This window comes from Camelina sativa, chromosome 4, assembly GCF_030686135.1.
Source record: "Camelina sativa cultivar CO46 ecotype springtype chromosome 4, ASM3068613v1".
Taxonomy (NCBI): domain Eukaryota; kingdom Viridiplantae; phylum Streptophyta; class Magnoliopsida; order Brassicales; family Brassicaceae; genus Camelina; species Camelina sativa.
This window is the reverse complement of record NC_141883.1, coordinates 6,119,470-6,146,724: the sequence shown is the minus strand read 5'-3', so window position 1 is coordinate 6,146,724 and position 27,255 is coordinate 6,119,470. Positions and strand designations below refer to the sequence as shown.

Sequence of the window (27,255 nt, the reverse complement as noted above, 5' to 3'; positions counted from 1 at the left end):
TAATGTGCCTTTATATAAAACAAACACAGCAAGCAAAGTAAAAGTAAATTCTAGTTTGCTGACATTTTAGTTTTACTAAGCACAATAGTGAAGAAAAAGGCTAAGGAGAATTTCTCACTAGTACGACTGCTTAAACATTTGAGGATAAGAAGTGGTGACAGATGATGGAAAAGAATCAAAATCTATATCATCAAAGCCAAATATAGCATTCTGTCAAAAGGAAAACTTAAAGAAAAGATAATCAACTTTGTAATATTCACAATACAACCAGCTGAAGGAGGAGGTTCACGGCTGAGATTATGCTTTTGGAGAGTCAGCATAAGTATATCTCATTCTCTGTTTCTGCTCAACAAGGAGACTTTTGATGATCAGAATCATCTCTTTCTTGAAGGAGCAGGTTCACGGCTGAGATTATGCTTTTGAAGAGTCTTGATGTAGCTTCTCATAAGACCAAACTTGTTGCTCCCAAGCTCGTGGAAATAATCCCATGGATATATCCCCGTTCTATGCAAGTCATCAAACACTAACCTGAACCCTCAAAAAGATTTAGTCCCAAACCGCGTGAAGTTATAAGCGAACCAAAAAACATAGGTTTCGAGTATCTTTATGATGACCTTACGGGTTTTGAAAGTACCTTACCCCGTAGTTTCCAACCGGTTCTGCAGACATGATTCCTACATACCGCCTTCCAGATATCACCTGATTGAGTAAACAAATTAGTTAGGCCAAATCTAAACACAGTAAGACTCATTGCCCAAAGAGTAAAGAGTGAAACTTAATAATTGCAACTTTGTCCCAAACAGTCTACATGTTGATTAGTCATGCAATCAATGGACAAGTAACCATAGGAGAGAAGTACAATAGCAGGACTCATAGCTAGGATACTTAAAAGATTGCATTTTCAACAAAACCTTTCAGAAGCTAGTCAGTCAGATCAGAAAGGTAGTAGCCAAACGCAAAGAAACAACACCACAACTCATTGCTACACCATTTCTCCATCCAGTGTAACTATATTATTGAAGTGGTTATACTTATTACTTAAAAGCCAAAGAACAGCACAACGTATTAGTATAACGAACTAGTTGTCAATAACTGCACAGGGGTTATGCAAAAGCCAAAGGGCCGCCAAACTAGACTCTTCTTTTAACTAGAACCAGAATCCATCTAGAACCAAGTATAAGTTGGGAGTAAGAACAAGCTAAGCTAGTGGCCATAATTATTTAGCTGGACCAAAAACAATAAGCCAAAATGAACCAAAGCAGCATCCAATGCTTACTCATAGGTAGTTATCAAATTATTGAAATTAGATTTGTCTAAAAGATGAGCTAAGAAAAGATATCAAAAGTCTATAAACCTCCCAAAAAAAAGAACCAATCTTTACAAATTACCTTTTCACCACCGATAGATCTGACTTTCCCATCAGCAGCTGGACTATGAATCCTCAAAAACTCTGATGAAAACTTGAACTTGGTTCCATCTGCATACTCTACCTCAACCTTCAGTAAAAGGGTATTTAACAAATCAGATCCTAAAACAGAAGATTGAATCCACGGGTGCCTATAAAAGAGTTCACTTTTCCAAAAAAAAAAAAACTTAGAATTCAAATTCCAAAAATTTTCTGATCGCCATGGAAACCATAAGAAGAAACAGCTAAGCTTACGTGTTTGGGAGATACAATAGAGAATCCTGAGAGTTTTGGAGAAACAGTAACATCGCTTGTGCTGTGAAGTCGTCGGCTTATCACTCTCGTTATCGCCAACATTTCTTTTCCCGGCGATATTGCCGGAGAAGATGATCCTAACTCTAAACGTACTTTATTGGGCCTAATTGAAAGGCCCGTTGGGTTTAGTTTATATCAATTTATAACGAAATATTGAAAACGACGCCGTAAATGGATAAACTAAGTGCTGATTTAGGACCCACTTCTGCGGCAATATAAGTACTGTTTTCAACTTTAGTCAAAGGCATCCAAAGCAAAATCACGCCTCAAACGGCAAAATCAAAAAACAAAAATAATTTAAAGTGGCTTCTAAATTCATAAAAGCTGTAAAAGAAATTACGACATGGAAAAATAACACGCAACGTATCCGAATCTTTTTTTTTTTTTTTTTTTTGCATTGCATTGCATTACGATAAATTTAAGTGAAGTAAAAGTTAAAAAAAAAAATAAAAAAAAACCGTCAGGGAGAGTAAATTCGTGTTCTTAAAAAAGCAAATAAATTCATGATCAGAGGAGACCAATGGTTTTGTTTCAGTGAGCCGTCTTTTTTTCTCCTTCTCCAAGTTCGTGACTTTTTTTTCTTCTTCTTTTTCTTTCTCATATTCTTCTTCATAGGTCAGGAATAAATAAATTAAAGGAAAGTAAAATTCCTTATTTTTTACATTATTTTTCTAATTCTTCTTTCTTAACTGAGATAACAACAAAATTAAAGAATTGCGCAATTCATAACTCTAAATCATCAAAACAACATCAGAAACTTTGACCGGTGAAGAAACAGAGGCGAAAAACCTTCACTTTTTTGTTACGGGAGAAAGCTAAAATCAACGGCAAGCGCCGGCGATTATCGGCGGCGTAAGAGATGAAAGTTCGTAGGAAACTAGGTGGTGGTTGCGGTGGAGACGTCGTTGTTTCGTGGCGGATGTTCTTCTGGTTCGTGATTCTGTTTGTCATCTCCTTCGTTCTCTTCTCCACCATGTTCATCTTTAAAGGTAAATTAATGAACCCGTACGGTTTCTTTTTTTTTCCTTTCAAATGATCAGAAACTGATATTTAATACTAACAGGGAGGTTTCGTCCGGTGGTTCGTTCGACGATAAGTTTCTCAACGGCTGTAACGACGAGGGCAGTTCTCGGCGACTCTGTAACATCGTCTTCTTCTTCTCCGCCGGTTACGATTCGTGAAGCGGTGAAGTTACCTGAGCAAACACTGGTTTTCCTAAAATACCCTCATTCTCGTCGGTTATTTACGAAAGACGATCTCGTCTGCGTTTTCTCCGATTTGTCGAAGCAACGGAAAACGTATCCGACGGCTGTCGATAGAGACAAATTCGGAGGTCAGATCGTACGGTGTCCCGAGACGCCACGTGGCTATGGCGTATCGCTTACTGTTTCGAGATGGACGTCGGATGAGCATCTACCCGCTGGACCAACTCACCGGTGGGATTGGCTTGTTTACGACGCCGTGATCGACTACGATAACTCTACGGTGGTTTTTGTCAAGGGGCTTAATCTACGGCCAGGAAAAGTTGCTGACGTGTCGAGATATGAGTGCGTGTACGGCTGGGATTTCACGAAGCATAATCGGTTAATAAGATCAGATGTTATCTCCGCGGCTCAGGAGATTGTACGTTGTAGAACACCGTTGGCTGTTTTGGACCCCCCGAAAACGGCCCATGGGCCTGTTAAAGTCTCGATTAGAATCAAAGGAGGAACTGGTATGCTTCCTTCGATCGCTCAACCGGGTCGGATCATTAAACCTCCGCGGAAGAAACCGTTTCAGATGTGCGTTTGCACCATGACGCGAAACGCAGCCGCGGTTTTGAGAGAGTGGGTGATGTACCACGCCGGAATCGGCGTTCAACGGTGGTTTATCTACGATAACAACAGCGACGACGACATTATCGCCGAGATCGAGAATCTCGTGAGCCGCGGTTACAACATCTCTAGACATTTCTGGCCGTGGACCAAAACTCAAGAAGCCGGATTCTCCAATTGCGCGATCCGTGCAAAGAGCGATTGCGATTGGGTCGCGTTTATCGACGTCGACGAGTTCTACTACATCCCTTCTGGTGAATCCTTACCTTCAGTCATCAGAAATTACACAACCTCCGACTCGATCGGCGAAATTCGAACGCCGTGCCACAGTTTCGGACCGTCGGGTTTGAGATCTAGGCCTAGGGAAGGAGTCACGGCGGGTTACACTTGCCGTGTTGTTTTACCGGAGAGACACAAAAGCATAATCCGACCGGAAGCGATGAACGCGACGCTGATCAACGTCGTTCACCATTTTCATCTCAGGGATGAGTTCAACTTTACCGACGTGGATAAGGATATAATGGTAATTAAGCATTACAAGTATCAGGTCTGGGAGGTTTTCAAGGAGAAGTTTTACCGGAGAGTCGCGACTTACGTGGCGGATTGGCAAAACGAAGAGAACGTCGGGTCGAGAGATCGAGCTCCCGGTTTAGGAACCCGACCCGTCGAACCACCCGATTGGTCTGAGAGATTCTGTGAAGTGAATGATACGGGGCTTAGAGATCAGGTCTTTGAGATGTTCAAGAACACTAAAACGCAGCGTTTTATTTGGGAGAAAAATGAGGACGACGAAGTTAGTTTTAAAATAGGTTCGTCGGTCCAATCATAGAATAGCTCGAAAGATTAAAAAACAGTTTCATAAAGCCCATTAGCCAAAATTTAACCTCTTTTTTTTTTTTTTTTGAATTTCTACAGTGGAATCTTAATTTCCTTCCTGTAATTTTGGTCAGAGCAGTGAAGTAAAAGTAAATAAGGAAAATCATATCTTGACAGTAAATGATCAAATTGATATCTTACAAAAAAAAAAATGATTAAAATGATAATTTCAAGAAAAGGTCAACAGGCCCACCAAAGGCCCAGTTAAGATTTAAGGTTGCGAGGAATTCAAGATTTTTAAAAAGATAATCTGACCGTTGGGAAAATATTATCTTTCCCGATCTTTTTTTTGTTTTCTCCTCTTCTCGGGAGCGTTCTTGGGAAATCTCAAATCCTAGATCGAGAGAATGGTGAACGAAACACCAACGAGAGTTACTACTAACCGATCCGGAGATGGATCGAAGGAGCCACCTATCGCGAGGGAGAAGAACGGTGAGAACGCAGAGATTTACATCAGTCCGAGATTCAAATCGGCGGCGGCTATGGCGGGTTGGGACGAAGAGGATTTGATCGCTAGCTTTGTGGTCGACGATACGCCTGAAAGAAGTTCTTCTAAGCGAAGGAGACGTTCCAATTTGTTGTTTAAATCAACTCCTCCTTCAGGTTCTTCAAGAAGGTAAACCAAAACTATATATATATATATATATTTTTTAATTAGGGCTCTTCAGATTTTGAGAAATTGAGAAATGGGTTTTTCGAATTTTGAGAAATTGAGAAATCTGAGAAATGGTTTTTTTGAAATTCGTTTGATTTTGTGAATCCCAGGAAGCAGCGAGTTAAGCAAAATCTTGTTCCGTTACCTGTGATTGATCTTGATAAAGTAATCAGACATGAAGGTACTTTGAAAATTATGTTTATTTTGGAAAGATTAGGGATTCATGAAATTAGTGACAGAGATAAAGTTTAATTGAATCTGTTCTGTGGTTGGTAGAAGAAAGATCTGCAGAGAAGAAGAAGAAGAAGAAGAAGAAAGAGATAGAAGCAGATAAACAAGAAGAGAAGAAGATAGTTAAAGATGACAAGATTCCGTCGGAGCAGAACTCAACTTCTCTTCTGCTTCCTTGCATAGATAAGCTTCGAGATGAATTGTCTTGCGCGGTATGAATCTGAATTTTGAGGCTCCTGAGACTGTTCTGTTTTAGTGCTTTTTTTTCGCAATTCATTGATTTTGGTTCGTGATTCTACAGATTTGTCTTGAGATTTGCTTTGAACCCAGTACTACAACTTGTGGACACAGGTAGGTTAACTACACTAACAGAGTTATTATCTTTTGTATGGTGAATTTGGTACTGAATAGTTTCAGTTTTGGGTTTCATTTGTAGCTTCTGCAAAAAGTGTTTGCGATCTGCAGCGGATAAGTGTGGAAAGAAATGTCCTAAATGCAGGCAACTAATAGGGTAAATAGAATCAAATTTTATATGAGTTCGGATTTAAAGCCTCAAAATTCTATCTTACAATGTTATGTTGTTTTATCTATGCAGAAATGGAAGATATTGTACGATTAATACGGTTCTTTGGAACACGATCCAGCTTCTGTTCCCTAAAGAAGTCGAAGCACAAAGAGCTGCTTCTGCTGCTAACTCGAGAGGCAAGGAGACGCCGAGTCCTAAAGATCCTAATCAAAGGCTAAGAAGCAGAAACAGAGAAACTGCGTCGTTTCAAGAGAGGTTTCAGAGGGAGGATCTTTCGAGATTGCTTGTATCTGAAGAGAGAAGCGAGAGGAGCGAGAGAAGGAGGAGAAACGCAAGTATGAGGTTGGACCAAGATAGGGATGCCGCATTAGCCTTGCGGTTGCAGCGGCAGGAGTTCGCGTCTGCGTTTGGCGTAACGGCGCCTGAAACTTCTTCTTCATCGGTTTCTAACCTGTCGCTAGCAAGAGCTAACCTGCGAGCTATGGCGTCAAGAGCTGTTCGCAGGCAAGGGTGATATGAGATCATCATCTTCAATGACATTCATCACCATCTTTAGCCTGAACCTGCCTCGGATCTAGGCAGTTCTATAACTATGCATATGACAACAGAATCATTTGCTCAAACACATTGTAAAACTACATTATCATTCAGTTCCTTGTTCCTAAAGTTCCAAAAATCTCTTCAAATATCCTTAGGCTGCTTAATATATAAGATTATGGACATCGTAAACAAATGGCTTGATAAGATGAGATTTATTTAAAGAAAGAAGCTCGTTCGCATATTAAGAACCCAATTAATATGCATAAGATCTCAAGCCATTTGTAGAGATGTTCATAATCTTTGTTTACAAATTGCTTGAGATCAAATTTTCAAAACGTCGAAAGCTTGACCATGGAACATTGGTTGGTGATGAGTGATGACAAAGACGAAAACAGAATGTGAAGGTTTAAATATCGTGAGATAAATTAAATTAGTTTAACTTGTGTTCACCCTTCTTATAATAGCGTGTGTCAAAAACATGAAATAGTAACTAAGTACCACATCGTAGTTGTCAGAAATGCAATCTGATATATATATCGTAGAACAGACTATCTTATTGTCAAATGGTGTGGAGATAGAAAGAAAGAATTACTAAAAATGTTTAGTGCTCTAGGGGTACCGAAAAAATAATAAAAAAATATATATCAGCAAATTAAAATAAACATTATTTTCGATTTTACAAAGCAGTTTTTTTTTTTCAGAATCGACTGTTGAAGTTTTCTTGTTTATGTCTCTTTTTTGTCACTGTTTATTAATCAAACCTTCAAATGAAGGAAGAGAAACAAAAATATGATACAAGACCGGAGGACACATAGAAGTCCCCGGATATTTAGCCGGCGGAAACGAGTATTCCCCGGAGCTAAAGCACAAACCAAAATAACAACAACATAAGCCAATTAAAGGCACAAAACCACAATCAACCAAACGAAACCTAAAAATGATCCCTAGTTATTTCCTTTGAGAAGCATCTGAGAGCACAATCACTTCTTTTCCGAGAACTGAATTTTGTTGATAATGACGGAAATCGCCACAATCACTGGAAACTCTGAACTACTCGTCCTCTCTTGTTAATTAAAAAGACTTAAGCAATTAAAACATCTACTTGCAAACCCAGCTTGATGGGGCTTCAAAGATGAAGCTTTGGAACCATCAAATACATGTTGACACCGGTAAAGTCGAGAATTCACTCGACGGAGGACCGGACATGCAGAAGTAGACCTTTCAGATCTTGACCCAAATCTGATTGTGAATTCTTGTTGGAGGAAGCTGAAGGAGCTGCCTAACCGCATCATCACCCATCTCAGAGATGAGAGATTGGGATCAATCGGTTGAAGGCCTAGGGAAGAGAAGCTAAATCTGAAGGATTTGAAGACGCCTAAGAGCTAGGGATCAAGGTTGATTCCGAGAGTCGGTGGCTTGGGCACATCATTGACCACCACGACATAAACTTTATTCGGTCATGAACAACCGAGAGCAAAGCAGCAAAGAAGCGCTGACGGCCACGCCGATCATCGTGACTATGAAAGTCATATCGATACCGGATAAAAGCCAACCAAACACCGCAAAGGATCTGGTGCATGTTGGACGAGAGCCCGCTAAACGGGATTTGATAACCGGAAAAGATCCGGACGGCAACATAAGACAGTCGGTCTCCCTCTGGAAAATTTATGAGAGAGAAGAGAGAGAACCGACTTATATAAAATTCAATTGGGGAATCGCGAAAAATCATTTGACTTAATTAAATACATAATAAATACATAAAATTACCTTTTTCATAATATATTATTCAAATTAATTAAAAATTTGGAATTGGAATTGCGAATAAAAGAAATAAAAGTATTTCTCAGACAGTTGACGGATATACCTGAGTTATCGACATAAACGGCTGACCTATGAAATATTTGTAAATTAGAATTATTATAACTCAAAATTAAAATATAAAATGAAAAAATGAATATTACAATCACTATAAGCAATAAAAAGTAATAATTATAGACAAATATTGATTTTTACGCAGTCTGATCAAAATGTATAAAACATTCAAAACATGACATTTAGGGGTTAGGGTTAGGGTTTGAGGTTTAGAGTTCATATTTCCAACATTATGAATTTCAATATAACAGTTTGGTTTTGGTTATATTGTGTTTGGTTTAAGTTGGTAATTTGGATATACTAATATGATAACCATTTGAAAATTAAAAATTTTTGAAATTACTTTTCGGTTATTTCCGGTTATGGATCGGTTAGATGAATATATAACCATAAATAATCCAAATGTTATCCAAATTAGGTCGATTAACTTAATATAACTGATAGCAAGCCGAATATAACCGTAATTAACCGAAAATAATGGAAAAGATAGTTTCCGGTTCGGTTCGGTTTGGTCGGTTATTTAATCATTCTAATTTGAGGGTTGGCTGAGTTATGGTAAAGTTATGGCTGAGTTATGCAACAAATATATTAATTTATTATATACCTTCTTGAGAATACAAAAAGTGTTGTTGGGGAGACGCAAACAATAATTATGTTTATTGTTAAGAACCACACGCGTAATAAATGAGATTTTAGCGATTTTTTATTTAAAAGGAATTCAACATTTGAATTTGATTTTTTTTTTAAATAAATTATTTCTCAAACAATTGACTGATATGGCTGAGTTATCGACATAAACGGCTCACTTATGAAATATTTGTAAATTAGAATTATTATAACTCAAAATTAAAATATAAAATAAAAAAATGAATATTACAATCATTATAAGCAATAAAAAGTAATAATTATAGGCAAAGATTGATTTTTACACAGTATGATCAAAATGTGTAAAACATTCAAAACATGACATTTAGGGGTTAGGGTTAGGGTTAGGGTTTGAGGTTTAGGGTTCATATTTCCAACATTATGGGTTTTCATATAACAGTTTGGTTTTGGTTATATTGTGTTTGGTTTAAGGTGGTAATTTGGATATACTAATATGATAACCATTTGAAAATTTAAAATTTTTGAAATTACTTTTCGGTTATTTTCGGTTATGGGTCGGTTAGATGAATATATAACCATAAATAATCCAAATGTTATCCAAATTAGATCGATTAACTTAATATAACCGATAGCAAGCCGAATATAACTGTAATTAACCAAAAATAATGGAAAAAATAGTTTCCGGTTCGGTTCGGTTTGGTCGGTTATTTAGTCATTCTAATTTGAGGGTTGGCTGAGTTATAGTTTATGACGGCTGAGTAATCGTTTATGGTCTTCTCAATAATATGAAAACATATTTTTCTTTCGTTCATGGGTCTTTTGTTCTGTCAGATTCCAAATAAGTATTAAAACGTCTCTCGATGTCACAAAAGGTGTTGTTAGGGAAGCGCGAAAAATCATTAATTCTGTGCCTGCTCAAATCCACACGCATAATAAATTTCTAAAGTGAGCTTTTTATCACAAGATATTATTGCAAATAATTAAATAATTATTCTTCGAATTTAGAATTTTATTTCTAAAAGTATTTCTCCAACAATTGAATATTAAAATTATTATAACTCAAAATTTAAATTTAGAATGGAAATATGAATATTACTATCATGAAAACCAATAAAAAAGAATATTTATAGACTTAGAGTGATTTTTACACATTCTAATTTGAGGGTTGGCTAAGTTATCGTTATTCACGACTGAGTGAATATTATTAGGTTAACTGATGGTTTCCCGCCAAAATATCGCTTTACGGCTGAGTTATAATCATTACGGGAAAACGAAAGGTCATGTGACGGCTGAGTTATAGTGAGTTATGGCTGAGTTATCACAAGAAACAATCTGAAAGTAAATGGATGATATATATGACTTTACGGCTGAGCTATAATATTTACGGGAAAACGAAAGGTCATGTGACGGCTGAGTTATAATGAGTTATGGCTGAGTTATCACAAGAAACAATTTGAAAGTAAATGAATGATATATATGATTTGACGGCTGAGTTATAATATTTACGGGAAAACGAAAGGTCTCGTCGATTCATGTTACGGCTGAGTTATAGTGTTTTATGGCTGAGTTATCACAATAAACAATATGAAAGTAAATTGCTGATATATATGACTTTACGGCTGAGTTATAATATTTACGGGAAAACGAAAGGTCTCGTCGATTCATGTGACGGCTGAGTTATAGTGATTTATAAATCCTTAATGGCTGATATATCAGATTCGTTGAAAACATCAAATCGGGTTGAAAATTCATCGTCTTCTTCTTCGTCAGATGCTACTTCGACAGCTTCTTCTTCTTCTTGGTTTTCTTTGTCAACGATCTTACCATAATCAAAACAAGTGCCTTCAAATCCCCCACCGTACACTTTGTATGTAGATTCTACTTCCGAGTCACTGCTTGGCCGAATCATACTTCCTCTAGGTCCACTAGTTTCTGTAGACTTTTTCGCTGAAAACTCTACACAGAGACGTAGCTGATCGGTTTTCCATGGCCCCAAAAAACATTGCAATTGTCGATCATTGGAGACAAAAACTGGTGGAGTATCATGCGCCATATGTTTCAGTGCCTTGTTCGAGAACATGTAGCTCACCTTTAGCTCATGGCTAAACGCGTCCAATCTGTAGTCGACATGGATGCTGCGTCCGACGTGGCAAGTCAGCTATCAAACAATTAATAACTCAGCCTAAATAAAACTCAGCCATCAAACAAATTATAACTCAGTCACAACATGAAAATCATTACAGTAATTAAAAAACAAAAAAATTGCTGCCAAATTCAGCCGCTTCATCAACTGAAAATATGTAACTCAGCCGTATCGTTTAATAAGTCAGCCTTAACTGAATAACATTCTAGTAATTAATCTTTTGCAACTAAGTCAGCCGTCAAATGGCTGAGTTGTACGATAAGTCAGCCTATCACGGCTGAGTTATAGTTTTTTACAATAACTCAGCCGTAACAACATCTCATAAGTCAGCCGTTTTTCATAGCCCAGTCAGTCGGAAAATGGTAACTCAGCCGTGTCGTAGTGATAACTCAGCCAAAAGTTTGACAACTCAACCATCAGGTGAAAACTCAGCCGTAAGGACGGCTGAGTTAGAGCATAACTCAGCCAGATTTTGATAAGTCAGCCGTAACGCTTGGCTGAGTTATGTTCTAACTCAGTCGTCCGCTCTTACTCAAATGTTTTTTCCATAACTCAGCCGCAATATACCTATTACTCAGCCGCAACATACCTTTGTAACGCGTTATGGCTGAGTTATGGTTACACGTTAGCGATTTCTGACGTGGCGTCTGACGTGGCAATGACATTTTTGTAATTATGTTTTTTCCGGTAACATAAAACCAGGGTACACTGAGTATTAAGCTGATGGTGCTTAATATATCGTGATGGTTTAAAGAGACCGAAAGAAAGATTCAAAGACCATCCTGTGAAGAGATGTATGAGCCAGTCTCATTACCAATCCCATAAGCCTCCAGCATCCGAAGGACTGACAGCCTTGAATGCTGTAAAGTTATGATAATTTCTGTAGTTAATCTCTGTTGATCGTTTCTCAAAATTGTGAAAAATTGCGTGGCTAGGATCAAATTATTTGATTTCAATCTTCAAGGCTCCTAATTAGCTTCATTATCACCGTCTTGCTTCCTCACCATCATTATTGTACTCTTCACCGTTATGAGATACTATGATTTTAATGGATTGTAAATGAATAGAATATGTAATATGAGGAAATCAGACACAATGTAGGTTATGAGAAAATCAGACACAATTTATCATTATAAAAAACACGTTAAAACACAATCAATCAAACGAGACTATTGTAACAAACTAACCCAATCTGGTTTGATTTATAACTCTAATTTTTTTTAATATATTAATATATATATCGCGGAACCAAGTAGTTTTTTAAAAAAATATCAAATTGCCAACAAGACCAAGTTCATTTTATTAAGGTAATGTGATTTATTGGAGTTGTACTTGCACCCCCAGTTAATTTCTTTTTTCAGAGATAGATCGCATTTCCGGAGAAAAACATTTTTTAAAAACAAAGAAAAAATTGTTTCGAATAATTTGGCTTCACGTTCTTTTCCAACGAAAATATTCAATTTCATTTGTACTTTAATTAATTTGTACAACAAAATCTATTGAATAATAATTTTAATTTCTTTATTAACGAAATGTGGACTAAAAATAGTACTATAAATCTGTTGAACGCAATTAACTGATAAAAATGTGTTTTTGCTTAGCGAGTAAAACCGCTATGAGGGCGATGAGAAGACGATTTTTAGATCTAGCTTGGTAAAACCATAATTTTCATTCAGCGAGTAAAGGCTTCTTTAGTTGCTGCCCAATAGACTCTTGTGGTCTCTTTTGGTTCCATATCTCAGCATAGTGCGGTAAAAGGAAAGTAAGTGGTCAACAAAAATGAATAGACCGAAGAAGAAGAAGAAGGAGCTATCGCTGATGGAAGAGTTGAAGGAGATGGATCTCCTGGGTGAAGGGGAGTTTGTGGATATCCCAGATCTGGCGAACGAAGATCTGATTGAAGAAAACTCCTTGAGTGTGATTGTTCGATGCCTAAACCCCACGGTCCATAAAGTTGGAGGTTTGGTAAAGGCTCTCCCTTCAATCTGGGGAATGGAGGATAGAGTGAAAGGAAGAGGAGTTGGTGGAGACAGAGTTCAGTTTATATTCAAAAGTGAGGGAGATCTGTACCACGTCTTGTATCGAGGTCCCTGGTTTGTCAATGGTTGGATTCTTACTGTAGATCAATGGAAACCAAACCCATGACCCGATTTCCTGAGGAAGATACTATTTTGGATTAGGATAAGAGGTATCCCCATCCATCTATTGAAGAAACAAGCGATAGAGAGTATCACTGAACCGTATGGGAAGGTTGATGCGGTAGAGCTTCATGCCAAAAACTCTCCTTCGCTGGAATACGTCAGAGCTAGAGCTTGGATTAACGCAGATGAACCACTACAATTCCTAAAGATAGCAAGATTCACGACAAGGGAAGTAGCCAGAATTGAACTGGAGGATGAGAAACTTTTGAAGGTATGCTTCCTCTGTAAGCGGCTCACTCACGATAAATCTGTTTGCCCATATCATATCAAGGAACAATCGCAGAGAAGAGCTACAAAACAGGTTAGCAGAAAAGAGTTACTAAAAGATAAAGGAAAGGGGAAGGGAAAGGAGGTCAGTGAGCCTCAGGAGAAAGGATCAGTGCTAGGTCAACAGAGGAGTAGTGAATCATATCAAACTAATTATGGTAAAGGAGCTTCAAGCATAAAGGAGAGGATGCAATGGTCAAGGACAAAAGGAGGTAGTAAAGGGTGTATGAGCACACAAGAATGGAGACCCACATGGAGAATGTTAGAGGGTCCTCTTGCAAAGGCTGGTGAAGATAGTCCTGAAGCTGATCTGGTATCCCAAAGCAAACGCAAAAGGTCTAGCCATAGTGGAGAGAGGGTGAGCAAGAAGGCAAGACTAAACTCGGGAGATAAAAAAACGACAGTCACCGTCAGTTTTTGAGAGACTGGGATCCAGCTCAGAAAAATTAAATCAGATAGTCACGAGGGATTCCGGAGAAAAGTCCAGTCACTCACCCTCAGTGTTCGAGAGACTAGGATTACAAGTTTCTTTGTCGAGTCCCCATTCCCATGAAAAATCGTTTCAATCTGATCATTCTGCCCCAGTGGCAGCTCAATTATCGAATCACTCTGCCTCCTCTGTGGCAGCTAGCTGTCTTCACTCTTCTGGTGAAATGCCTGAGAGTGCAAGTGGCAAAACTTTGAAAGAAGGGTTGATGGTTAATTCCAACCCTTCGAACCCATTATGAGAATATTGAGCTGGAACTGTCAGGGGGTGGGGAATACCCCTACAGTTCGACACCTGAGAGAAATATGAGGTCGGTATTTCCCAGAGGTTACATTTCTCTGTGAGACCAAAAACAAAAGAAAATATCTTGAGAATGTTGTAGGTCATCTTGGTTACTTTGACTTACATATAGTGGAGCCTACAGGGAAGAGTGGAGGCGTGGCCTTAATGTGGAAAGAAAGTGTCTCAGTGAAAATTTTGCAGTCAGATGAACGACTGATAGATGCCTTGGTGGTATGGCAGGATAAGGAATTCTTCCTCACTTTTGTCTATGGGGAGCCAATTCAGAGTGAAAGAGGAGAGTTATGGGAGAGACTTTCTAGATTGGGGAGTAATAGAGATAAACCTTGGATGATGACAGGTGACTTCAACGAGCTGGTGGATCCCCAAGAGAAACTAGGAGGACCTTTCCGAAAAGAATCATCATGTTTGGAGTTTAGACAGATGACGAAAGCTTGTGTTCTGTGGGAAGTGAAACATCTAGGATACCAATTTTCTTGGTTTGGAAACAGGAACGATAATCTTGTTCAATGCAGATTGGACAGAACAATAGCAAATCAAGAGTGGATGGAGATGTTCCCAGAAGCACAAGCAACTTATTTGCAAAAAAGTTGCTCAGATCATAGTCCTTTAATCAACAGCTTAATAGGTGAACAATGGAAAACATGGGCTGGATTTAAGTATGATAAAAGATGGGTGCAACGAGAGGGATTCACGAGAATGATGTCTCAGTTCTGGTCAAACAGCTCTAAGTGTCAGGAAAGCACAATGATGGAGAAGTTATCTAAGTGCAGAAAAGAGATATCGAAGTGGAAAAGGGCTGTGAAACCTAGCTCGACTATAAGGATTCAGGAACTTCAATTTAAAATAGATGCATCCACCAGACAAATAACTTTTGATTCCCAGATGCTTAAGAGATTAAGGACCGAGTTAAATCGGGAATATCATCAGGAAGAGCACTTCTGGAGATAAAAATGTAGAGCCACTTGGGTTCGTGAGGGTGATAAGAATACTAAATTCTTTCACGCTGCAACAAAGAATAGAAGAGCCCAGAATCGAATCCAAAAGTTGGTGGATGATGACGGGAATGAGTGGTTTACGGATGCACATCTCGGGAAAGTTGCTGAAGCTTATTTCAGGAAGCTCTTTACATCGGAGGACGTTGGATATCAATTGGACGAACTAGAGGAAATACCAAAAGTGGTAGATGAATAAATGAACATGTGTTTATTGGCATCAGTATCGATGGAGGAAGTGAAGGAAGCCACTTTTGCGATTAATCCCACTAAATGTCCAAGCCCTGATGGTATGGCAGGATATCTGTATCAACAGTTTTGGGATAGCATGGGAGATCAAGTTACAAAAATGGTTCAGGAGTTCTTCAGATCAGGAAGAATAGAGCAGGGACTGAATCAAACTACTATTTGCCTGATTCCGAAGAAGCTCAAGGCATAAATATTAGTTGACTTCCGACCTATTAGCCTCTATAATGTGATCTACAAGATAATAGGGAAGGTACTTGCCACTAGGTTGAAGAAACTTCTCCCAACAATCATCTCAGAATCCCAAGCTGCTTTTGTGGAGGGAAGGTTGATTAGTGATAACATCCTACTAGCACATGAGCTGCTACACGCACTTAGCTCTAACAACAAGTGCTTTGAAGAATATATTGCCATTAAAACCGATATTTCCAAAGCCTATGATAGGGTGGAATGGAGTTTCCTGGAGGGAGCTATGAAAGCTTTGGGCTTTAATGAGCATTGGATCAGACTAGTAATGGAATGTGTTAAATCAGTGGGGTACCAAGTCTTGATCATTGGCTCTCCATTTGGGGAGATAATCCCAACAAGAGGAATAAGGCAAGGAGACCCACTATCTCCCTACCTCTTTGTCATCTACACTGAAATTTTAATCAAGATGCTACAACTAGCAGAGAGGAAAGGAAAAATCAGTGGACTCAAAGTAGCAAGAGGCGCACCACCTATCTCCCATCTGCTATTCGCTGATGATAGCATGTTCTACTGCCGAGAAAAAAATGAAGAGTTGGATCAGGTTATACGAATTGTGGAGGAGTACAGTTTAGCCTCAGGTCAAAGGGTCAATTACCAAAAATCTAGTATCACCTTTGGAAAGAATATCCCGGATCATAGGAGAGAGGTGATCAAGAGGAAGCTGGGGATTGATCAGGAAGGTGGCCAAGGTATATATCTTGGACTGCCAGAGTCATTTAAAGGATTCAAAGTAGACAGTTTAAACTACTTAAAGGAGAGAGTTCGAAGCAAAGTTTCTGGCTGGGAAATGAATTTTCTATCTCCAGGTGGTAAGGAAGTCCTCCTCAAAGCTGTAGCTCTAGCACTCCCTACATTCTCCATGTCCTGCTTTAAATTACCCTATACAATCTGTAATCAATTAGCTTCAGTTATGGCTGAATTTTGGTGGAGAAGTAAGTCAGATTCTCGAGGTATGCATTGGAAGGCTTGGGATCAGCTTAGTAAGTCGAAAACAGTAGGGGGGTTGGGGTTTAAAGACATCAAAGCGTATAATATAGCTTTGCTAGGGAAACAGTTATGGAGAATGCTAACAAAGCCGAACTCTCTGATGGCTCGAGTCTACAAGAGTAGATACTTTAGCAAATCAGATCCTTTAAACGCTCCACTTGGTTCTAGACCATCTTTTGCTTGGAGAAGCATACATGAGGCGCAAGAAATGATTAAACAAGGAGCCCGTGCCATCATTGGAAATGGAGAAAACACAGTAATATGGCAACATCAATGGATCCATTCAAAACCGGCTAAAGCTGTGCAGGTGATGAAGTTCGTTCCCCAGTATAGACAGCAGGAGATCTCTTCGGTTTTATTTGTGAAGGACTTACTACATGCAAGTGGTAGAGAGTGGAGAGATGAACTACTTGAGGATATCTTCCCCGAGGATACGATTAATCAGATTAAACTTATACGCCCAGGGGGAATAAACTCAACAGATAGCTTTGCTTGGGACTATACAGTCAATGGTCAATATACAGTGAAGTCGGGTTACTGGGTGATGTTGGAGATCATACGAAGAAACAAAATGCCGCAAGAGGTCCTTCAACCAAGTTTAAACCCACTTTTCCAACGAGTGTGGCAAACAGACACATCTCCCAAAATACACCACTTCCTTTGGAGATGTCTAAGCAATTGTATTTCGGTAGCAGGTAATCTCCATTACAGGCACTTGGCTAGGGACGGTTCATGTGCACGGTGTGATATAAGGAAGGAGACAGTAAATCATATGCTTTTCCAGTGTCACTTTGCTCGTCTCGTTTGGGCAATATCACCAATTCCAGCCCCACCAGAGGGTGATTGGTCTGATTCCATCTACAACAACCTGCATAGAGCTTTGAATATCAATTCCTTTTATCCTCAGCTAGGTAATGATGGAAATCTGGTACCATGTATTCTTTGGAGGTTATGGAAAAGTAGAAACGATTTCATCTTCAAAGGCAGGGATGTTGATGCACAAAGTGTAATTAGTAAGGCTCGAGAAGATGAAGAGGAATGGAGGTTAGCAAAAGAACTGCGACCCCAACCAGCTCCCATGGATAGAATTGATAATCCAAGGGTGAAATGGAAGAAGCCACCACAATGTTGGGTTAAATGTAACACATATGGTGCGTTGAACAAAGAGAACCAAAATTGTGGCATTGGTTGGGTCCTAAGAAACCATGAGGGTGAAGTTTTGTGGTCAGGTGCACGGGCAATGTCTAGACTTACACGGTTCTAGAGGTTGAGATGGAGGCCTTTCGTTGGGCGGTGCTTTCATTGGTCAGACTCAATTACCGCAAGGTAATATTTGAATCCGATTCTCAAACGCTGGTGGATTTAGCGACATGAAAGATTATGAAACAACAACTAGAACCGATGGTACAGGATATCAGACATATGCTTCAGCATTTTGAGGAGTCAGAGGTGGTTTTCACCAAGCGAGAAGGAAATAGAGTAGCAAAGGAATCTTTTTCTTATGAGAATCATGATCCTAAGTTGTACTCTTTAATGCCAAATTAGTTAAAACATTATGTGGAGATAGACAATGTGTAATCAGTTCATGGTGAATGAAAAGTTGAAGTTGAGCCAAAAAAAAAAAAAAATCTGCTGAACAGTCCCCGTACGTACCAGTGTACACCACGGTGGTACGGCCTTTAACGCTAGAACAAAATAATTTGAATCCACGTCCTTCGTTTCCTAGTGTATCTCTGTACATTAAATATTTAAATGTCATCATAATTGCAAGATAAATTTTTATACTAATACATATTATTATCAAGGGTAAGTCAGCTTGTTCATACGTGCACAAATGAACTATTGTATATTTGAGTCATATTATACAAACTATATGTGTCACCTAGGGGCTAGGGTATGAAAATATATTTAACCAAACAAAAATTTGGTTAATTTATACACAGTTATCTTAAAAGTACGGGTTTTAGCTTTTTCGTTTAATGTATGATTTCGCATAAAGCAAAAATTTAGCTATCAAATTTGATATTTTTGTTTAGTACTTGAAATATATGTTTGCATCGTGATATAATTTGTGTATGAATCGAATTAGGAAACATTGAGTCGCAATTATGAACACATCCCCCAAAAAAAATATTATGTTTGAGCCTTCCTCATGTCTTAGTAGTGAATGTCAACTATCAAGTACTATTAAGGATTGCAAGCGGGGAAGGACAATAGATAAGATTGTTTAACATATAAATTAAAAACCACACACAGCAATATGGTTTGTTGAATCCTCTATATAAACCCACTTTTAATAATCTCAGTCTCATAACAAAATCACATCCAAATCTTATCTTACATTCATCGAAACTCAACTGAAACGCAGCGTCTTCGAAACGAAGTCCAACTGAAAATGATGAAGAAGATCTTTGTTCAGATCAGTGTAGTTTGTCTACTGTTGGCGTTCATGATTGCGATGGTCTCGGCTCAGGGACACGACGATCACAAGGGTCACGATGATCACGAAGGTCACGATGACCATGCACCAGCTAAATCACCACCAAACGCAGCTGTCATTGTTGCCGCCGATATATTCACCGGCTTGGCTGCAGCCACCGTGGCTCTTGTGGCTGGCTATATCTACTGAGTTCATCATAACTCGTTATTGCGGTTTTTATCAACGTTTGTGGATTGTGATTCTTTTCTTTTATTGTTGCCACATTCGTTTCTCTCTTACTCTTATCGGTTTGTTAAAAATAATATCCTAAAGAACCTAAACTCTCCCTCTAGCCAAAAACTCTCACTGACAAAATGGGTTTTTTTTGGACAAACAAAATTTTCATTAGATAAACACAATTCGAGTTCGAGCAAAGAGACCTTAGAGATTCTTTTGCCAAAGCATCTGTTTGGCAAATTAGATATTTAGGAGTGTAAACAAAGGAGCAGATAACAAAAGTAGAAGATAGGATAAGAATATCGTGTAGAATCTCATGAAGTTCTTTTAATTAGAACTTCCCATTGAGAGCTTTAACTAGTAGCTGTGAGTTTGAAGCGAAGTGTAAGTGGGTGAAACTTGATTTAATGGCAACTCCTACCGCTGTGAGCGTTGCTAATGCTTTAGCCATCAGCGGAGACCGGACGTGGTTTGTGGTTGAGGATCCATGGAGAAGAGGTAGACGAGCTTGGTCTTTGAAGATCCAGCCGCATCCTTTCTTCTTATTCTGTCCAAGCCGCATCAGTGAAGCAAGTCACTCGAATTGGTGAATCAGGTGGAGTGGATCTGATTTGGGATTGCGTTGATTGGGCTGTCTGCCACTCCTTTGCCCAGATAATGGCAAGATTCAGTGCCTCTTGTGGTTGGATCTGTTCCTTTCTGAAAACCAATCGATTACGAGATGATCCAAGGGGACAGAGGACTTTCCCTAAGTCCAATCGTAGGGAGACATGTTAGTTTGGTATACCAAACTGATATATTCTGTTTTTATCAGATTTAAAGCTTTATTTCTCTTCGTTTTTCATCAATTTGCATTCATGATTAGGTCTATAGGTGCATATTTGCATCGTTTTTGTCCTTTATAGGTTCATGGAGTGAATCATTGAGTTTTGGAGTCATATGGAGCAAAAGGGAGCTAAAATAAGGAGAATAGAGTAATGGAGATAGAAAAGAGATGTAGGAGACGTCAAATAATCAGGAAAAGAAAGATGAAGGGACAGAAGAGAAAGGAAGAATCAGAACTAGTCAAAATTGTCTCAAATATCGACTCAGATGAAGATCTTATATTGAGATTTAGCTTCGAATCTCTTCATGAAAGTTATAGAAAATTGAGTTAGCTTACTAATGGAGGTGAGCTAAAGAAAATCGGAGATGCAATGGAAGAGTTATGACGGTTTTACTGGACATATGTCATTCTAACGCGGAAATGAGCAAAGAGTGAAAGAGTGAGATTCCAGAAAAACCTTCAGGGAGAGTATTCGGCCTCAACTCAACCGAAGGTCACCTTCAGCCTTCTCCTCCGGGCAACCACCAACCAAAGGGATGCGGCGACGGATGATTGAAGATTTGGACAAAGAACCCTTCGGTTATGTCCTTCGGTCATGAGCAGGCCGAAGGGGCCCTAATCTACCATTTATAATTATGATCTCACAAATATCAACCCTGTACCTTTGTGTGAAACAACCATGATTGAGTACATCTTTTAGAGTTTTAGGCTTGGTAGACTACTGAAACAACCTGTCCCGTTTTTTTAATATAACATAATTAAGCATCCCATAATACTTAATTAAACCAACCAAACCACAAATCAACATTTAAACCAACAACAACCAATACGCACAACATAAATATACCAACAACATAACCACCTCCAACATCTTCAATGTATAAACATTTCTAATCATTCTATCCAACAACCTAGCATATCTCTATACAATATCCAACATTAATAACATAACCATCAACAAAAAATCGAGATCCTAGATCATTCTCCTCCTCATCGCCATGATTCCACGTTCACACTTTGCCTTCACTTGCACTCACAAATACTCTGTGAGTCAATCCTCCCATCTACTGGGCTATACACACAAGCAAAAAGACAAACACAAACAATACACAAAACAAGAAAACTAGACAATTCTGAAGACATGCGTAATTCCAAATACTTAGCTGCGTCTACCGATTCACTCCTTGCATCGATCGATGCAACCTTGAGTCTCCACCAAATACCTAGCTGCATCAACCGATGCACTGTTTGCATCAATCGATGCATTCATGCGGATTATCGCCAAACACGATCTCTGACGACTTCTTCCGACTCCAATCGTCTCCACAACATATATGCCGCCAAATCCGACCACCACGAAAACCAAGAACAAACAAGCACACAAACAATCAATCATTCAAAATCACACAAAACACACATCTAATCACTAAGATAAGCCATGGTCACACACTCACCTCTAAAACAAGCGGATATGACTCTGAAACGACGAGAAACACACCACAACAAGCCCCCAACATATTCTCAACCTTATATCTCCACTCCCACCTGTAAAGCCTTCTTAAAACCTAAAATACTTGATAATATACATTAAAGCTTTTAAATCATATGTAACTCTTCCTAAATGCATATAAAAAATATAGCTAAAATGGGTAAAATAATGATGTTATCACTTGAGCCTACTCGTTTACTTTCAATTGTTACTTACTTGGTTTGCTTTGGTGTTTTGAATTCTATTTTTCAAGGTGTATGAACTTGAGAAGTAGAGTCCAAGCAAACTTACTTGAGCGTGTTGAAGACATTCATCGTTTTGAACGAGAGAATCGCTGGTTAGCACGACAAGCTATGGAAAATAACCCTCCTTCCGCTGCTGGTCATAATAGAAATAACCAGCCCCATGTTGAACAAGCTCCTATCCATCCTCCAAGACAACCAAGAGTCTTTGGCACCTTCGACGAACCGAACATCCGTGGGAATCGAATGGGCATTAGAGCACCGCTGGTTGAGAAAAATAACTATGAGATCAAGTCAAGCCTTATCAACATGGTGCAAAGCTCCAAATTTCATGGCTTACCGATGGAAGAACCTCTTGACCACTTGGATTAGTTTTATATGATGTGTGGCACAATCAAGATAAATGGTATCTCAAAAGATGCATTCATACTCCGCCTCTTTCCGTTTTCTCTTGGAGACCGAGCTAAAAGTTGGGAGAAGAACCTTCTAGTAGGATCAGTCACCTCTTGGGATCAAAGCAAGAGAGCCTTTCTATCAAAGTTCTTCTCTACCAAAAGAACAACAAGGTTAAGAAATGGGATATCAAGCTTTGCTCAACAGGGAAATAAGAGTTTTTGTGAAGCATGGGAAAGATTCAAGAGCTACACTATGCAATGACCTCATCATGGTTTATCTAAAAAGTCTCTTCTAAGCACCTTATACCGAGGGGTGCTACCTTGCTCACTCGGTGGTTTACAACTTCATGATGCCTTATGTGATTCGGGAGAAAGCGTGAATGTGATGTCGCATGAGATGGTAAAGAGTCTAGGGATCAAAGACATGAATCAACCCTCATCTTCCATCATGTTTGGAGATGCTTCTTCAAAATCTCCACTTGGTTTGATTGAGAACTATCCACTCAAAGTTGGCGATTGCATAGTTCCAACGAACTTCATGATAGTGGAGATGAAAGAAACCAGCAAGCTCCCTCTCAATCTAGGAACTCCTTTTCTGAACACCGTGGGAGCAACCATTGATTTCCCAAAGAATAAAGTGACTATTCTTCACTTGAATGCCAACATATCATATCCGATCAAACCTTCTTCTACAATGTTTTGTGGAACAATCACTAGTGAAGAAGTGGCAACTAAGGAAGACTTCCAAGTTTCTAATGTGGGGATTAAAGAAAACTCTAAAGCTTGATTAGTAAATTTTGGATAGTGAGTGTTTCGACTCTTTATTTGATGACCTCGAAGAATATTCTAGAGAAGAAGATTTGGGTAAAGCAAATAAATTTATTGACATGATAAAGAGGAAGAAGACACAAACCCACCCTCCCACCATTGTTTCATTTCCTATGAGTTTGTGTTTGCATCCTTTGGGGCTTGTTGATGGAGCAATAAATTACAAAGTGCGGCGCAAAGGTCCTTCTTCACCCTTTTCAAGTGTCAAAGCCAAGATAGATCTCGTATCAATATGACAAAGATAAGCTTCATGAACTTCTCTCAAAAGTCATCACTATCAACCTCCACTCTCTTTCCACCAATTCAACAGGAGATTCTATGGTCCTAACTTTCCATTGTATATACCATTTGTGTCTTATTTTCTTTATTTTTGTTAGTCTTTCTCTTGGAATTTTCTCACACCGAAACATTGTGAAATAAGTTTGGGAAAGACTAACCATCTAACATTGTGTTTTGTTTTGATTTTCATCTTTTGTGTGATGCATTGTTAATAGCTATGTTTTGAGAAAAATCAAAATATTTTTTTAAAAATTAAAAATCAAAAACAAATGCATGTAACTTTGCATATTGATTTTCGTGTTTAGGATTGAGTCTAGAAACATAAAGCAAACCAAGTAAGTAACAAATGCATGTAACTTTGCATTTCCATTTGGGATGTTGATGAATTTGTCATGTTAGAAGTAGAATCCTTGGATTGAACCCACAACCCTCATTTATAGTTCATTGGTGCTTGATTTGTCTTTGGTAAAAATAAAGAATCTAAGTTTAAAGTGTCACTTGAAAGCATCTTTTTCTTGTGTAAAGTTTGTGTGATCATTGTTGCATCTCTATATTATTAGATATTAATATGATCTTAAATTATCTTGCATATGGACTATGAATCCTAGCTCATGGAACTTTGACTTGGGTCGACAATCTCTATTTGCCACTATATTCATTTAATTCGATCTCTTGCCTTGCCTTTCAACCCTAACATTTTCTTTCAAAGCTTGCATTGATTTGTTGAGTGAGACCTCTTTGTTAATAATGCTATAGGTTGTAAAATCTTGAGAGTATTGAGAACGATAAAGAACTGACTCTTGTTTTAGCTAGGTTTAGAATCATTAGAAATAGCTAATAAGATTGTTTTTACAGAAATATGTGGTTAGAATGTTGATTTGAGATCAGGTTTTGGAACAAGAGAGAATAAAAAGAAAAAGAAAGGTTTCTGAAAAGAAAAGAAAAGTTTCAAAGGTTAAGTTTGGTTAAAAGCTCTAAGTCTCTAAGTACAAAAAAAAAGATAGAAAATCTTGTTATAGTCTCCTAGAAAAGCTTCAAAGAAAGAAAAAGAAGAGTTATAGCAAAGTCAAGTAAGAATGGGAGTATAACAAAGAAAGTTTAAGGAAAAAAAAGAGCTAGTGTTTAAAGTAAAATAAAGCTTTAGAGATATACAAAAAAATAAGACCATAAGTAAAAAAGAAAAGGGGTTTAAGAAGAATCAAATTGAGTTTTTGGGTTGGAAAGAAAGAGAAGAAGGATGGGAAAATGGTAGAAAAGTTTCTAGGTGGATAGAACATCAAGAGCTAAGCTTTGTATGCCCAAATTGTTCTCAATCTTAGATTGATTTCACAACTATCTAGTGTTCCTTCCGTTTGAGAGTTGACCACCTAAAAACATCATTGATAATCCACCTTAGAAAATTTTACCCTTAAACCGTTTGAGTTTGATTTGTTTTCCATTTGCAAGATCACACCAAACACTTTAAAGAATGTGAAAGAGATGTTCAATAGGACTGTAAGTCTTTACTAATAGATAGAAGTTGAACTAGAATGATACATTCTGATAAACTTAGAATACTATTTGTAAACACTTTGACTGATTTTAGCACCATTGAATTGTATTTAAAGACTGTGGTTTGAATCCTTTGTTTAATACTCTTAGATTCTGAATCCCATTTCAAACATCTCTCTTACTTTATTTTTTTTGTTAAGTACTAGCAAGAAATAAGATCGGGGGAGTACCAATACTCCCTTGCATGCTCCGAATTATTTCTGGATTCACGAGTTCTTTAAACAGTGTCACTGACAAAATGGTCTAAAACCTGTTTTACAATCTCTTCTCTTCTACAGTGCTTTTTACACTATATATATGTTAGGGCTTCTCCAACGGGAGGTTTTAAAGGAGGATTTAACTGAACATAAGAGAAAAAATAAATCAAAAGAAAAGAAAAAATTAAGAAGGCCTCATATTTAGTATACTGGATTTGATAATAAGAGAGTGCACGTGTCACGTTTTTGTTGGGCAAACCGAGTAACGAAGAATTTTTTTTTTTTTTATGGTCGATCGTTTTTTTTCATTCTCTTCCTCTCCCTCTCTCTGTCTCTCTCTCTCTCGATCGAAGTGGCGAATTGACCATGGAAGAAGATGGAATCAGAGGAGATTCGGGTCGGATGAGATGCGAAGGAGATTGAATCGGCGGAGACTAATCGGAGGAGATTGAGAAACACAAGAAGAGTATGTCGCAATCACCCTCACCTAAGGACAGCGAGACGCACTAAAGCTTTTCTGATCAACGTTCATTTATGAATCTGGGGAACTTTTTGGGTGAAGATTTTGTAGAATCGTGATGGGTTTATCGAAAGGTAGATTGAAAGCATGGTTTAATAAGAAAATCATTGATCCTCTTCCTCCAGGTCTTGTGTAGGTTTGTCTTCTTTTGACTCTCTCTCTCTCTCTCTCTCTCTCTACGCGTTTTGTATGATCATCATCGTATCTGTACATGGATCTGGAACTAGGACTAGATTGGTTACTCTGATTCTGCTAATTGATTTAGATTCCATGAGCTATTTTGTTGAATTTTTGGTCTTTTATAAGCTGGAGTTATGCATTTTGCTTCTTGTTGGTTTCTTAATTTGGAATATTGACGATGATGGTGATACTAATGCATTATGACGGTGATGGTGATACTGATGCATCTCCCAAGGTACTGCCTTCGAGTCATGTGGTTCAGGAAATGGAAGAAGGGTTTTCTATGAATCTTCCAAGATTCTTGCTCAGAAAATGACTGTCGCTGTAAGTTTAAGTAACCTTGTTCCTTTGTGTATAATGACCCGGACAACTTGGGATACTGCTGTTTCTTATGATCGGATTCTAATTTAGGCTCTGAAATATCTCATGCTATGCACAAGATGTGTGTGAGCTCGGTTAGCTTTGTAGAACCGATCCTCCCATTTCATAACCATGCCAAGATGCTGGTTGTTTAGTGTTAGCGAACTCCTTTTGGTTCAAAGTCTTGATCCTTTCTTCATGTATTTTGATATGACTCAATACGTCTTCTTTGTCTGCTTCATCAAAGCTTGATGTCTGATCCAGAAGTGAGTCTAATTTTGCTTAACTTTGGATAAGTGACTAATTTTGGTTTTGCTGGTTGTATCATGTAGATGGAGAAAATTGATCTGACATTGTTTTGTTTTGGACAACTTTGGCATGTTTTCATTTTGTTTTAACGCAGACTGCATTTCTTTGTTTTACACATTTTTCATGATAGAAAATTTTAAATTTCAAAAAACTATATTTTAAAAAATAAGAGACTCAAAATTATATCTCAAAGATAATTTTAATTAGGAGATCAAAGTTTCTTATTTTTAAAACGGTACATAATATATTTATTAAAAATCTAAACAGTAAATAAGAGGCTCAAAATTAAAACCCTAGATAGCCTTATCTCCTCTAAGTCTAACTAGTATTCTTTCTTTTGATAGACATCAGCATAAGATAATCTTTTTTTTTTGTCAACAGTATATGCCTTATCATCTTCACTAAGTCACGAAAAAGTTTTTTTCCGTGAATCATTTTGGTTATAACTTCTCATATGACTTTGCGTGACCTAATTAATTACTTACGGACGTCGGGTCGTATTCGTATAGGCCAAGGGGGTCGTGGGCACACTTCCTAGTTACTATATATAGTCATATCATGAGAGCCAGTTATTCATTATTAGGACTCCCTTATTCACTCTTACGATTATGTTTGTTTGAAACTTTTAATTGACAAAAAGAAAAGATTATGTTTGTTTAAGTGTATTCCTACAAAAAAAAAAAAGTGTATTCCTACAAAGTCATAGTC

The 27,255-nt window shown here is 38.0% G+C and overlaps 2 protein-coding genes, 2 long non-coding RNA genes, 1 other non-coding gene and 1 pseudogene across 8 annotated transcripts; 3 read left to right on the top strand and 3 right to left on the bottom strand.

The window, feature by feature from the left end:
* Positions 1-162: 162 nt before the first annotated feature.
* Positions 163-1,952, bottom strand: LOC104779965 (uncharacterized). 4 transcript variants are annotated; one of them, XM_010504405.3, is made up of 4 exons: positions 1,661-1,952; positions 1,389-1,496; positions 635-699; positions 163-528 (listed from the first exon to the last, which is right to left on the bottom strand). In XM_010504405.3, exons 1-4 carry the CDS (start codon positions 1,760-1,762, stop codon positions 375-377), a joined length of 429 nt encoding a protein of 142 aa, XP_010502707.1. In that variant the 5' UTR covers positions 1,763-1,952; the 3' UTR covers positions 163-374. The 4 variants fall into 4 exon arrangements, with proteins under 4 accessions (XP_010502707.1, XP_087366091.1, XP_010502706.1 ...); XM_087509965.1 differs by having other exon boundaries at positions 640-699; positions 1,389-1,572; positions 1,661-1,827; XM_010504404.2 differs by having other exon boundaries at positions 1,389-1,572; positions 1,661-1,826.
* A 14-nt stretch (positions 1,953-1,966) lies between these two features.
* LOC104779964 (glycosyltransferase family 92 protein RCOM_0530710-like) lies at positions 1,967-6,508 on the top strand. Its single transcript, XM_010504403.3, has 8 exons — positions 1,967-2,709; positions 2,784-4,327; positions 4,749-5,026; positions 5,176-5,246; positions 5,342-5,508; positions 5,598-5,647; positions 5,733-5,807; positions 5,892-6,508. The coding sequence occupies exons 1-8, from the start codon at positions 2,580-2,582 to the stop codon at positions 6,334-6,336; spliced, it is 2,760 nt and encodes a 919-aa protein (XP_010502705.1). The 5' UTR covers positions 1,967-2,579; the 3' UTR covers positions 6,337-6,508.
* Positions 6,509-12,591: 6,083 nt separating this feature from the next.
* LOC147945481 (uncharacterized) lies at positions 12,592-15,687 on the top strand (annotated as a pseudogene).
* A 3,338-nt stretch (positions 15,688-19,025) lies between these two features.
* LOC104779963 (uncharacterized) lies at positions 19,026-20,909 on the bottom strand. Its single transcript, XR_766614.3, has 2 exons — positions 20,655-20,909; positions 19,026-20,119 (listed from the first exon to the last, which is right to left on the bottom strand). It is a non-coding gene; the product is annotated as an uncharacterized LOC104779963 (long non-coding RNA).
* Positions 20,036-20,962, top strand: LOC147945480 (uncharacterized). Its single transcript, XR_015596591.1, has 2 exons — positions 20,036-20,152; positions 20,277-20,962. It is a non-coding gene; the product is annotated as an uncharacterized LOC147945480 (long non-coding RNA).
* Positions 20,963-22,492: 1,530 nt separating this feature from the next.
* LOC147945479 (small nucleolar RNA R71) lies at positions 22,493-22,599 on the bottom strand. Its single transcript, XR_015597879.1, has one exon. It is a non-coding gene; the product is annotated as a small nucleolar RNA R71 (small nucleolar RNA).
* Between the last annotated feature and the right edge of the window lie 4,656 nt (positions 22,600-27,255).

Bases quoted from the DNA above. Each gene is read 5' to 3' on its own strand.
- LOC104779965 (XM_010504404.2), bottom strand. From the start codon at position 1,713: ATGTTACTGTTTCTCCAAAACTCTCAGGATTCTCTATTGTATCTCCCA. The intron at 700-1,388 runs GTAATTTGTAAA...TTACTCAATCAG, and splicing joins GATCTATCGGTGGTGAAAAG to GTGATATCTGGAAGGCGGTA. The intron at 529-634 runs GTACTTTCAAAA...TTGAGGGTTCAG, and splicing joins GTTGGAAACTACGGGGTAAG to GTTAGTGTTTGATGACTTGC.
- LOC104779964 (XM_010504403.3), top strand. From the start codon at position 2,580: ATGAAAGTTCGTAGGAAACTAGGTGGTGGTTGCGGTGGAGACGTCGTT. The intron at 4,328-4,748 runs GTTAGTTTTAAA...CTCAAATCCTAG, and splicing joins AGAAAAATGAGGACGACGAA to ATCGAGAGAATGGTGAACGA. The intron at 5,027-5,175 runs GTAAACCAAAAC...TGTGAATCCCAG, and splicing joins CCTTCAGGTTCTTCAAGAAG to GAAGCAGCGAGTTAAGCAAA.